This window comes from Nicotiana tabacum, chromosome 4 (assembly GCF_000715075.1).
Source record: "Nicotiana tabacum cultivar K326 chromosome 4, ASM71507v2, whole genome shotgun sequence".
NCBI lineage: Eukaryota > Viridiplantae > Streptophyta > Magnoliopsida > Solanales > Solanaceae > Nicotiana > Nicotiana tabacum.
In genome coordinates, this window is record NC_134083.1 from 138546601 (window position 1) to 138559293 (window position 12693).

Here is a 12693-nt window from a genome sequence, read left to right on the forward strand (position 1 = left end):
AGGAGTGTGCGTCATATGCACCTTAAAAAAGATTTTGGATAGGAAATGATAAAAATATTATTTTAGAGGTCGTTTGGTGCATGGGATAAGAATAATAATCTCGGGATAAAGTTTGGGATTAACTTTATTTCATGTTTGGTTTGGGGTACTAGCTAATTTCAGGATAATTTTTACATTAAAATGATGGAATTAATTATCCCATATAAAAGTTAGAATAACTAATCATATGGGATATATCTCATAATTGAACCAAACGATACCTTAGGATATTACTCTTTTAATTTGTTTCCGATTGTCCAGGTTAGTTTTCTCTATGAAATATCAGTCAACATTTCCATCAACACAAAAAGAAAGTTGAGTCGCTAGACTCGGCTACTTGTTTCTCTGAATGCATAGGAAAAAGGCGCACAGTTACTTGTTGTGGGATACCTGAATAGATTTATTATTCTTCCTATAAGGTAACCTCCCACTCCTCCTCCAACCTCTCTCTCTCACACACACACACACACAAGCACAATTATGTATGCTTCTGTTCGAATATGTAAATGCTGGGTCCTTTTCTTTTTTGCAGCATTTTGTAAAATTGATTGGGTATTCTGCAATTGAAGTTGAATTTTGATAGTCTTAGCGGTATTTATCCTGCTAATAATGTGAAAAAGTAAAATAGACTTTTGATGGTTTAATAGTAATTGCAAATGGACTTGCCCTCGTATTGCTTGCTCTGGACTCTGGAGCTGAATGATATATATAGTTCAGCTTGTTATGAAATCTAAAAAGTATTGGTGTAATCAAACTTATGATTTATCAAAGAGGAAAAAAGAAAAACAAAGCAGATTAAATACAGAATGCAGAATAGTCATGACTGAGGCACTGAGCCACTTCTGTTTCTTTGGTTAAGTAATTTTATTTCATTACTAAAATCTGCACTTAAGGAAGGAAATGAAAAGATGCAAAAGTTGTTGATATGTCCTATCCACATAGAAATCTTACCCTCTTCCACACATTACCGGTGGATGCTACAGCCGCTATCACTTTGGCTCCAGGATGGGAATGAAGGTCGAGGAGGCCGGGAAGAAAAGGTTATTCGCTATTGGTTTACCCTTATATCAGGCCTTGGTTCGGCTAATACATGATGGATGAAGGTTTTGTCAAGTTAAGAATGGATGGTACCTATAATCAGACTCAACCGTTGCAGTACTTGAGAAGAAAGAAAATATTACTCTCTTTTTCTTGAGGCTGCTACCAATTTCTTATTTGTTATCCTGACGTCCTGTATGCAAGGTTGTTCCGAAATCCGTTTGTAACTTCGTGGACGTTCATACTTTATTCTGTAGTTTTCAGTTACATTATAGTTTCTATAATAAAGGCTATAGGTCATCGGTTGTGATGTTTAGAAGGGTCAACCCCTCGGATTTGTACTCATGACTCAGCCACTTTTTTGGGTAATCTTAAGCTTTCCTTTCTTTGTATGCCTCTTACATGAAATGGTAACAGAGATTTCCTTCCAGAAATTTCTTTTTGGGTCATAAAGATTTGTCTATCAAAAGAAAAAAATACCTTCAAGAGACTTTATCTAGTTTGAGATTGTGCATATAGTTTGACACTATGATACAACAAAAACAACAACGCCTCAATCCCAAACAAGTTGGGGTGGCTATATAAATCCTCGCTGACCATATTTCTCCATTGAAGTTCAACTCATGTCCAGGGACAGAGTGTAGTTTACTATTCCGGCCAAACCCAGTAACTTTGATACAAACCCTGTATTTATCTGCCTCTGCTCATGTCATTATCATACCAAATAAAAATAAAAAATTTGACACTTTGATAAAGTGATATATATTTTGAGCCATGAGATATCTGCAGTAGGTCTTCTAATATGAAAACTTTGAATAATATGTACACACAGAAGGATCCCCGCAGATTCTTTCATGTCCTCTCCTCTCCTCTCTTTTCATAATATCTTATTATTAAGTTGGTTTCTGATTGCTTCTTTTATATACTTTACAGTTCATGGCTTATAGAATGGATGCAATAATGCTGCAGTCTTTTCCAGCAGTCGAGAATGAAAGCATTGGACATTTGTTTGTTGTTTCAAGAAGTTCCGCTATCCTGGATTTCTCCAACAGACTAGAAGTAACTGAACAAATTTCAAAGTTTGGTGTAAAATGTATGCCATCTCTTAATATTAGGTAACATTCAAATTGTTGGTTTTGAATCTTGGGATATCTACTTGATTTCATTTTGTCTGATAATTAATTTCTTTCATGGTTTAAATTTTGCTGCTCGAAACATTGTCAGTTGCATTTCCAAAGTGCAGTGGAAGCCTTTATAAATTAACTAGTTATTCAGGTATATCTTATGATGCAATTGTTGTTATTTCACATCGATAGAAGAAGCGGAAGCAAATTTTGCAAATCAATGTTCTTAATCCGAGAAGTTTGAAGGTTTCAGAGCTCTTCCAATTCCCACTTCTTGGCCAAAAGTTGGTGAAGGATAGAGTCCCCTCCCTTTTCCTCCTCACTTTTGCTGCAGGTAGACAATGCTTAAACTCTGTCTCTAGCTATGGTAGGCATGGGGTTAAGTAGGTGAGTGAGGGTTTAGTAGTCAAATGAAGTGAGTGCAAACCTTGGAGACTAGAATTCAAATCCCAGCACAGACAAAAAAAAACATTAGGTGATATTTTCCCATCTGCCTAAGATGTTCAAAGTTACATGTTACTTGTGCTGGTGGGAGATAGCAGGTACTCAGTGGAATAGGCGAGTGTAAGCTTGCCCAGACACCAACCTTTATGGAAGAAAAAAAAAACGTGAGGGGAAATCTTTGCTCTGGGCGTAGCAGTGTAAATCAACAGCCTAACAAAAAAATTCTTGATACCGTTTTCTCGCTGCCCTATATTTTGTTTTAGTGCCTGACATCGTGATTTTTGGTAGTGCCTGGACAACACAATTGTTATACCTTGTTAAATCTACAAGTTTGTGATTTTGCACTTCAAACTTTGTGCCTGTATATATATATCTGTGCATTAGTTGATCTTCACTAATACCATTCAACTACGACGTAATCCCACACTATATCTTTATAGCCCTCATATTTTCAAAAAAAACTATATCTTCCTATCTGTCTTGGCAATTAACACGATGCTCGTGTTTGTGTCTGCTACTTAAGATATCTAATTCTTTTTATACTCTAAAAGTCTGTTTAAAGTTTAGCCTGTACTAAGGATGAATCAGTCCTCTACCAACATATGAAGGTTTACTTAAATAAGAACTATGGCTTTGCTTTTCTCCATTTAACGTTAAATTGCTTTCTCTTAAACAATGTCAATAACATGCTGGAACTGTATGTTTTAGAAATTGAGTTTTAAATCATAGGACTGAACCGGAGAAGATCAACAAGAGGCAGTTATGGTCAAATTATTTATTTATCTATTTGTCTTGCAGGTTGTGGGGAAAATATTTTCTTTTGCATGATTATATAACCTTCGTTTTGTAAAAACAGGTCGCAGACAAGAAGACGTGGATCAAGAATAGCATTTGCTTTGGATACAGGCAGAATTCCCAGTAGTGATGATCAAGATGACCTCAATGGTGATGGCCGTGATTTAGGTGGAACTCGTTTGGGGAGGATAGTTGGTGGTGGAGGCAGGCAGCTCTTGGAGAAGCTCAATTCAGCTCGGAAAAATTTCCCGATGAAAGTATTTCTGCTTCTCTTGGGTTTTTATACGGCAAATGCCTTGGCTACGATCCTAGGACAGACTGGCGATTGGGATGTATTAGTAGCAGGAGTCGTTGTAGCTGCAATTGAGGGAATCGGAATGCTGATGTATAAAAAGCCACCTTCTCTGCCTTCCAGGAGGTTGCAGTCTCTGGTTTCAATGGTGAACTACTGGAAAGCAGGAGTTATTCTAGGTCTCTTTGTTGATGCTTTCAAATTAGGAAGTTGATTTTCTCTCTAGAAACTTGAATTCTTTTGTCCAAACTGATTGTCCATTCAATTCCATCATTCCATGTATTTATCATACACCAGACTGATCCTATGTACTTGTGTTACAACTGAGGTGCTTCTATTTTGAGGCACATGTATATTAATAATTTGTTGTCCAATTCACTTGACGATACCTTTCTGCTATATCTTGTGTCAGTACTGTTGCAATCTCCTACAATACTTGTTTATTAATCTGAAGCCGTTTATGTGTTAAGACATTTTATAGCAAATTTTTAAATTCTTGCTTAGAGCAAGTTCCAAGGTAAAGTGGAAGCGAAGAAGACAGCATACCTAAAATTAGTAGGGAGCACAAGTGAGGAGGAGAGGAGGGCGTGCTTGGAGTGGTATAAGGTAGCTAGGAAGGAAGCAAAGCTGGCGGTCACGGAGGCTAAAACTGCAGCCTATGGCCGTATGTACGAGGAACTGGGGGAAAAAGGTGGAGATAAGAAGTTATTCCGGCTGGCGAAGACGAGAGAGAGGAAGGCCCGGGATTTGGACCAAGTGAGATGCATCAAGGACAACGATGGTAGAGTATTGATGGAAGATGCTCAGATTAAGAGGAGATGACAGACTTACTTTCATGAACTTCTGAATGAAAAAGGGGATCGGGATATTGTGCTAGGTGAACTGGAGCATTCCGAGAATCACCGTGACTTTGGGGACTGCAGGCGCATCGAGGTTGAGGAGGTCGTGGGAGTTATGCGTAAGATGAGTAGGGGTAGAGCGACCAGGCCAGACGAAATTCCGATTGAATTTTGGAAGTGTGTGGGTAGAGCAAGCTTAGAGTGGCTGACTGGACTGTTTAATGTTATTTTTAGGACGAATAGGATGCCGGAAGAGTGGAGGTGGAGTACGGTGGTTCCGTTGTATAAGAACAAAGGTGATATCCAGAGTTGTAACAATTATAGGGGTATCAAATTACTGAGTCATACCATGAAAGTTTGGGAGAGGGTGGTTGAAGCGAGGGTGAGGAGGACAGTGTCTATATCCGACAACCAGTTCGGGTTCATGCCGGGTCGTTCTACTACGAAAGCTATACACCTTATTAGGAGGTTGGTGGAACGGTATAGGGAGAGGAAGAACGATCTGCACATGGTGTTTATTGATTTAGAGAAAGCATACGACAAGGTTCCTAGAGAAGTTCTCTGGAGATGCTTAGAGGCAAAAGGCGTGCCGGCTGCCTATATTTGGGCAATTAAGGACATGTATGATGGTGCTAAGACTCGGGTTAGGACTATAGGAGGCGACTCTAAGTATTTTCCAGTTATAATGGGATTACACCAAGGTTCTGCGCTCAATCCGTTCTTATTTGCCCTGGTGATGAACGTGTTAACACACCATATTCAAGGGGAGATACCATGGTGCATGTTATTCGCCGATAGACATAGTTGTGATTGATGAGTCGCGAATCCGATGTTAACGAGAGGCTGGAGGTTTGGAGACAGGCTCTTGAGTCTAAGGGTTTCAAGCTGAGCAGGACGAAGACGGAATACCTGGAGTGTAAGTTCAGCACTGAGCCAAGGGAAGTAAGTATGAATGTGAGGCTTGATTCGTAGGTCATCCCGAGTGGAGGCAGCTCCAAGAAGTGGAGGTTAGCATCTGGAGTCTTGTGTGATAAGAGAGTGCCACCGATACTCAAAGGTAAGTTTTACAAAGCGGTAGTTAGACCGTCCATGATGTATGGAGTTGAGTGTTGGCCTGTTAAGAACTCACATATCCAGAAGATGAAAGCAGCAGAAATGAGGATGTTGAGGTGAATGTGCGCACACACTAGGATGGATAAGATTAGGAATGAAGATATTCGGGAGAAGGTGGGCGTGGCTCCCATTGATAACAAGATGCGGGAAGCGCGACTCAGATGGTTCGGACACGTACAAAGGAGAATCCCAGATGCCCCGGTAAGGAGGTGTGAGCGGCTGACTTTGGAGGGCACGAGAAGAGGTAGAGGACGGCCCAGTGTTTTGGATAGATTGGTGTGAGAATAACAGTGTTTTGGATAGCGTGTGGCGACAAATAGCGACGAGGGCCCGCTTCACTGAGGCGAGAGGCGCGCAGCGAAGCGCTCGCCTTTTTTATGTGAAGCGACAATTTATACAAAAAACTAAAATATTATATATATAACTAAAAACTCAATAACAATAATAGATTAATAAATATATCAATTCACAATATGCAATTAATTCTACTCTATAACTGAAAAAGGAGGAAATTTCAGGTTTGAAGTTAGAAGTTCTCTGCCTTTGCCTCTGCAAAAACAGGGTGCAGTACTGCTGCTCAATCAAAAACAGAGCAAAAAAAAAATAAAGAGAAGATCAGAAGAAGAAGAAAGACGAAAAAATAAAACAGAGCATAAACATACTCTCTGTTTTGTTTTTTGCTACACTGATGCTTGACAAAAAACAGAGCAAAAAAAATAGAAAGAAGAAGAGAAGGTCAGAAGAAGAAGAAAAACTAAAAAAAACAGAGCAACAGACTCTCTGCTCTGCACTGTTGCTCGACAAAAAACAGAGCAAAAAAAATAGAAAGAAGAAGAGAAGAAGAAGGAAAAGGAAGAAAGAAAGAAAGGAGAAAGAAGAAGAAAGAAAGAAGAAGAAGAAGAAGAAGAAGAAAGGAAGTCGAAGAAGAAGAGAAGCTTACCTGGGCTGGGTGGTCTTGGTTGCTCTGTTGTTAGAAGGTTGAAGAAGAAAGAAACATGAAATCGCTGCAACCCTAATATTTTAAGTCGTTGGTCTTTTTTTTTTTAAATATCTAAGCCTTTTTCTTTCTTTATTTTCAAAAAGCAACGCCACAGCTCGCCTCTCGCTACATAGCGTCTCTCGCTACGCAGGCAGAGGCGCTCGCCTTTTACAATCGCAACGCAACAAAACCAAAATAGCGCAGGCTGCTCGCATCGCCTCGCCTCACGCTATTAGCGCTGAGGCGAGCGCTATTTATAACACTGGGACGGCCTAAGAAGTATTGGGGAGAGGTGATCAGGCAGGACATGGCGAGGCTTCAGATTTCCGAGGACATGGCTCTTGATAAGAAGTTGTGGAGGTCAAGTATTAGAGTTGTAGGTTAGAAGGTACATAGTTGAGTCTCCCTTACTTCGTACCTTTGTGAGGCTAGTCTGGTAGGGTTTTTGTCGATGTCAACTAGTAGCAAGGTTGTGTCTTACTACGCTTTTGTTTTCCATAGTGTCGGGTCTATGTATTGTCTATCGCGTTTGCTTTGCATCTACTTTCTCATTTTCATGATGTTATTTTTCCTATGGTTTTTATTGGTGATACTGACATTGTCTCTTTTCGTCTTCTTGAGCCGAGAGTCTTTCGAAAATAATATCTCTACTCCCTCGGGGTAGGGGTAAGGTCTGCGTACACATTACTCTCCCCAGACCTCACTAATGGGATTTTATTGGGTCGTCGTCGTTGTTGTTGCTGAGAGCAAGTTCTCTGGCTAGGTGCCATATGCTGATCCGGAGGTGCTAAAACTGTGTATTGGTGTCAATTTCCATCTGTACGTTGGTCCATTCTGATTCTCGCACGTCAAATCACCACTTTTGAGTTTCACATTGCCTTATGCTTGAGCACAAAGATAATTCTTTCATTGGAATTGAAGTTCATTCACATTTGCCAAGTGAAGTTCATCAACATTTGTCAATTGTCAGCCCTATTCTTGTTATTGAAACTTGCTGTGCCGTAAGTGATTTAGACAAGACTCGTGAAATCTATAGATAGATATATACAATCTATTGGACTCCTATGAGATACACTCATACATTAATATAGTATTAATAAAATAAACTGAAGGTGGAGTTAGATATGAAATTGAAGACTGAACTACAGTTCATTGATGCTATTAAAAGAGTTCTTTTGTAAAAAGGCACTTTCAGGAGAAGTTTCTGTATAAGAGCACTGATATCCTTTAGCATACTAACTTGATGGGTGTGTATCTCTTGAGAGTATTGAGTACAGGGACTCTCCGGTTATAGAAATGTATACATACGTATCTACCTATAAAAGACAGACGTAAGTGGAGTTATTGAGCTGCAAAGGATTTAAGGCTTTAAAACGATAACTAAGGTGCTAATTCTGGGCCAAAGGGCTACAACCCATTTATTATTGATGAGATTCTACTTAAGTTCTACATGCTCTTCTAGCATTATTTGAGCCCTGCTCATTTCTCAGGAAATTACACTCCACCTTGAAAATGGATAGTCTGTGATTTTTTTTATCTCCACGGGCAAACCTTTAAGTTCAAAAATCAAAAGTATTGCCCATGAGGCGAACAAGGGGCAAATCACCCCTCATTTACCTTACAAGGGGAATGCCCTTCCAAAACAGTAAAGGCAAACGAATACAATACAACGGCCAAATGTGACTTCATTAAACTTTTAATCCTAGGAACGAAATTCATTTTATCAGGTATCAGACAGTCTAAATGTTGACCACGTGGCCGAAAAGTTCAGCAGTTGGTAGGAAATTCTGCTAAACTCCTTTCTATGAAAGGGGCCGAAAAACAGCAAGAGGATGGTGATGCACATCAAAAATCTAAAGATAATGTCAAGAATCCTCAGAATATAAAGACTCTGCTGAAAATTCCCAAAAGAACTAAATGAGAAAGTAAATTAAGTGTGTAAATCTTGGCATCTAACAATCAAAATTCATTTGACACGAAAAGGGTTCATATTAATGTAACCGGGGTAAAAAAAAAAAAGCAATGTGTTTCTAAATGCTCAATACTTAGGACACGGCAGAAAGGCAAGAAAATATGAAAGAACAACAAACATATGAGTTCTTTCAAAATTCTCCATTGTCTAATAACTTGTAAGGAAAAAGATTGATGCTTTCCATCTTCAGAGGTCTTGCACGCTCAAACCTACAAATCATAAAATATTCCATCTGTTAAGTTCTTGAAAATCATGTACACACAAATAAAATGTATCATACATCGCAAGTGCAGTGACTTAGATATAGCAGAAGGCAGAGACATACATTGTTGTGTAGAGAATATCAAAATACATAGCACAAAGTTAGCACGTCAGGAAATACCAACCTGGAGGAAGTGATTGCTTCAATTTGTCAGCCTTCTCAAAGTCGGACACACAAAGTGTGTAAAGGTACTTGGAGCAGCGAACCTTGAACTTGACCATATCCTTGTTCTTCTTTATCTTGACTGACCGTGCATCCTTCCTTCTAGCTGTGAGAAGGAAATCCTTGATCTCATGTATTTGCTTCGGCTGGTATTAAAATGTTTGGTTAAAATTTCACATTTGTAGAGCAGATTAAAAGAGAAGAGACAGAAAAATGGAGCTCTCAGTAGGACCCAAGACATAATCTCATCTAACCAAAGCATTTGTTAAACCAATCAATTGAGTTGAAACAACAACAGAACAAAAATAATGAATCACATCAATCTAGTTATGGACTATCATCAGTTTGCTTTCATCCAACTCAAGGGTGTAAAAAGCTACCAGGTAAAACAATTTTTTTTGTCAATTTTCCAGCAAACAATATAAACACAGACTTGTTTGGTAAATATACATGTTATAAGTGAAGTGAAAAAGACCAAGGGACCTAATATTATTACCTGAACCTGAATGCATAAACCAAGTAATAACCATTAACAAGTTAAAAGAGTAATATTAATGAGTCAGTGTTAAACAAAGTTATTTTTTATTTTACTTTCTTTGATAATAAAGAAAGTCCAGAAGGGCAGCGGTTGAGCAGCGGTAAAGTTGTCTCCATGGGACCTAGAGGTCACGGGTTCGAGCCGTGGATTCAGCCACTAATGCTTGCATCGAAGTAGGTTGCCTACATCACACCTCATAAGGTGAGGCCCTTTCCCCGGACCCCGCGTTAAAACGGGGTGCTTCACTCACAAGGCTGCCCTTTTTGATAATAAAGGTCTATAATGAATTTCATGTGTTTCACTTTGACTAATGAAGATCTACTAGTATATTTCTATTTTCTTTAACAGTGGTTAAGTGACAAGGTTTGCATAAATATAGTAGAACATGACATACAATTATCAGTTGGTGCATATAGCTAGTACAGATAAGAGACAGAACAAAAACCTGTATTTGTTAAGGCAAGAAAAAGGCTACTTCCCCATTCATCAATTACTTAAAACATATCAGTAAAATGAAAGGAACATACTTTCTCGTGAAGCATCCCAAATAGCACAATGTTTTCTTAGAAAGTAACATAATTACTGCTAGCGAAAGGAGAAAAGAAATTAAAAAAAATTAATATCACAAAATATCTCGCAGTCAGGCAATTTCCTAAGGTTTACGTCCAATTAATTAGTAAATTCCAATTCTGGCCCAATTTTGGCCCAACTTTCCCGAATCATACTAAACCAGAAAATCAAGCTATGCAATTAGCAACTGAAAAATGCTTACAGATGAGCGCTCATCTAAAAATCGAAAATGGAATCGATACAAAAAAAAAAAATTAAAAACAATAGGAGTATGACATTATTAAAATTGAACCGTAAAAAAAACAAGGCAAGTAAATATCCAGAAAGCAGGGTGAAAGATTGAGGGGAAATGTACCATGTTTGGGGCTGAGATGGGGAGGATACCAAGTTCTAGCGCCGCTGTTGCCTGCAAGAGGAAGACGTAATAATGGTGGTGTTATAAAAAGGGTGCCTAAAACCCTAGTGCCAGATTTCCAATTTTGTCCCTACCATGATATTCCAAAATTGCCCTCCCCGCTCCCTTCTCTGCCCTCTTTCGTCTTGAAATATTCCAACTTTTTAGCTGTTGTTATAAATATAACTCAAAATAACAATATCGAACAAGGAAAAACAAGCAAATAGATATAGAGAGAAAGAAAGGAAGAGAGATTCTTATTTCTTCTTCAATAGGCATGAAAAGTGAATAAAAATATGTCATTGAATATGTCATTAAGCATAGAAATATGTCATTGAATATGTCATTAAGCATTTGAGAAGATCATGGAGGAAGAGTAGACATCCAACATAATTTGATTTCTCTTATAACACTCCCCCTTGGATGTCCATAGATAATGTGTCTCGCTAAAACCTTATTAGGAAAAATTCTATTGGAAAAAAAAATCATAGTGAAGGAAAAAGAGTACACATGTTTAGAAATACGTCTTTTGGTTGCCTCATTAAAAACCTTGCAAGAAAAATCCAGTGGGACAAAACCTTGTAAGGGAAAAAGAGTACAACGCGTATTAACTCACCCTGATGAGAGCATCAATTCACATCCTTGAGCTTTCGCATCCCAATCTTGTACACTAGTTTCTTAAAGGTTGACGTCGGTAGAGATTTGGTGAACAAATCAGCCATATTATCACTTGAACGGATCTGTTGCACATTGATATCACCATTCTTTTGAAGATCATGTGTGAAAAATAACTTTGGTGAAATGTACTTTGTCATATCCCCTTTTATAAATCCTCCTTTCAATTGGGCTATGCATGCTGCATTGTCTTCGTATAAAATTGTGGGTAATTTATCACACTTCAAACCACACTTGTCTCGAATAAGGTGTATTATAGACCTCAACCATACACATTCTCGACTTGCTTCATGAATAGCAATTATCTCAGCATGATTAGATGAAGTAGCCATTATTGATTGCTTAGTCGATCGCCAAGATATGGCAGTACCTCCATATGTAAACATAGCCTGTTTGAGATCGAGCCTTATGTGGGTCAGATAAATACCCAGCATCGGCATAACCAACAAGATCGGGATTGCAATCATTTCCATAAAATAATCTCATATCGATAGTCCCTTTTAGATATCGCAATATGTGTTTGATTCCATTCCAATGTCTCATTATAGGAGCAGAGCTATATCTTGCTAAGACATTAACTGAAAAAGTTATGTCAGGCCTTGTAGTGTTAGCAAGATACATAAGTGCACCAATTGCACTAAGATATGGTACTTCAGGACCAAGAGGTTCTTTATTCTTTTTTTGAGGTCGGAACGGGTCCTTATTCACATCAAGTGACCGAACAATCATCGGAGTACTTAATGGATGTGCTCCATCCATGTAAAACCGTTTCAATACCTTTTCTATGTAGGCAGATTGATGAACAAAAGTCCCGTTTGCCAAATGTTCAATTTGCAAACCAAGATATAATTTTGTTTTTCCGAGATCTTTCATCTCAAATTTCTTCTTTAAATAATCAATTGCCTTTTGGAGTTCTATAGGAGTTCCAATAAGGTTTATGTCATCAACATATACAGCAAGTACAACAAACTCTGATGTTGTTTTCTTTATAAAAACACATGGACAAATGGTATCATTTATATAACCTTCCTTTAATAAATACTCATTAAGGCGGTTATACCAGATTCTACCTGATTGCTTTAGACCATACAAAGATCTTTGCAATTTGATTGAAAACATTTTCCGGGACTTTGAATTATGTGCGTCAGGCATTTTAAATCCCTGGGGAATTTTCATGTATATCTCATTATCAAGTGAGCCGTAAAGGTAGGTTGTAACCACATCCATTAAATGCATGTCAAGATTTTTATGGACAGCAAAACTAATGAGATAACGGAACATTATAGCATCCATAACAGGAGAATACATCTCTTCATAATCGATACCAAGCCTTTGTGAAAATTCTTGTGCAACAAGGCGTGCCTTATATCTTTGTACCTCATTTTTCTCATTCCTTTTACGTACAAAAACCCATTTATAGCCAACAGGCTTAACACCATTTGGTGTTTGGACTACAG

General features: G+C 38.3%; 1 protein-coding gene across 1 annotated transcript; it reads left to right on the forward strand.

The window, feature by feature from the left end:
* The first annotated feature begins 250 nt into the window (after positions 1-250).
* Positions 251-4109, forward strand: LOC107771484 (ycf20-like protein). Its single transcript, XM_016590848.2, has 3 exons — positions 251-458; positions 2011-2192; positions 3502-4109. Exons 2-3 carry the CDS (start codon positions 2014-2016, stop codon positions 3944-3946), a joined length of 624 nt encoding a protein of 207 aa, XP_016446334.1. The 5' UTR covers positions 251-458; positions 2011-2013; the 3' UTR covers positions 3947-4109.
* The last annotated feature ends 8584 nt before the right edge of the window (positions 4110-12693 follow it).

Excerpts from the sequence above, each read along its gene's own strand:
- LOC107771484 (XM_016590848.2), top strand. The coding sequence starts at position 2,014 with ATGGCTTATAGAATGGATGCAATAATGCTGCAGTCTTTTCCAGCAGTC. Across the intron at positions 2,193-3,501 it reads ATGCCATCTCTTAATATTAG|GTCGCAGACAAGAAGACGTG; the intron begins GTAACATTCAAA and ends TTGTAAAAACAG.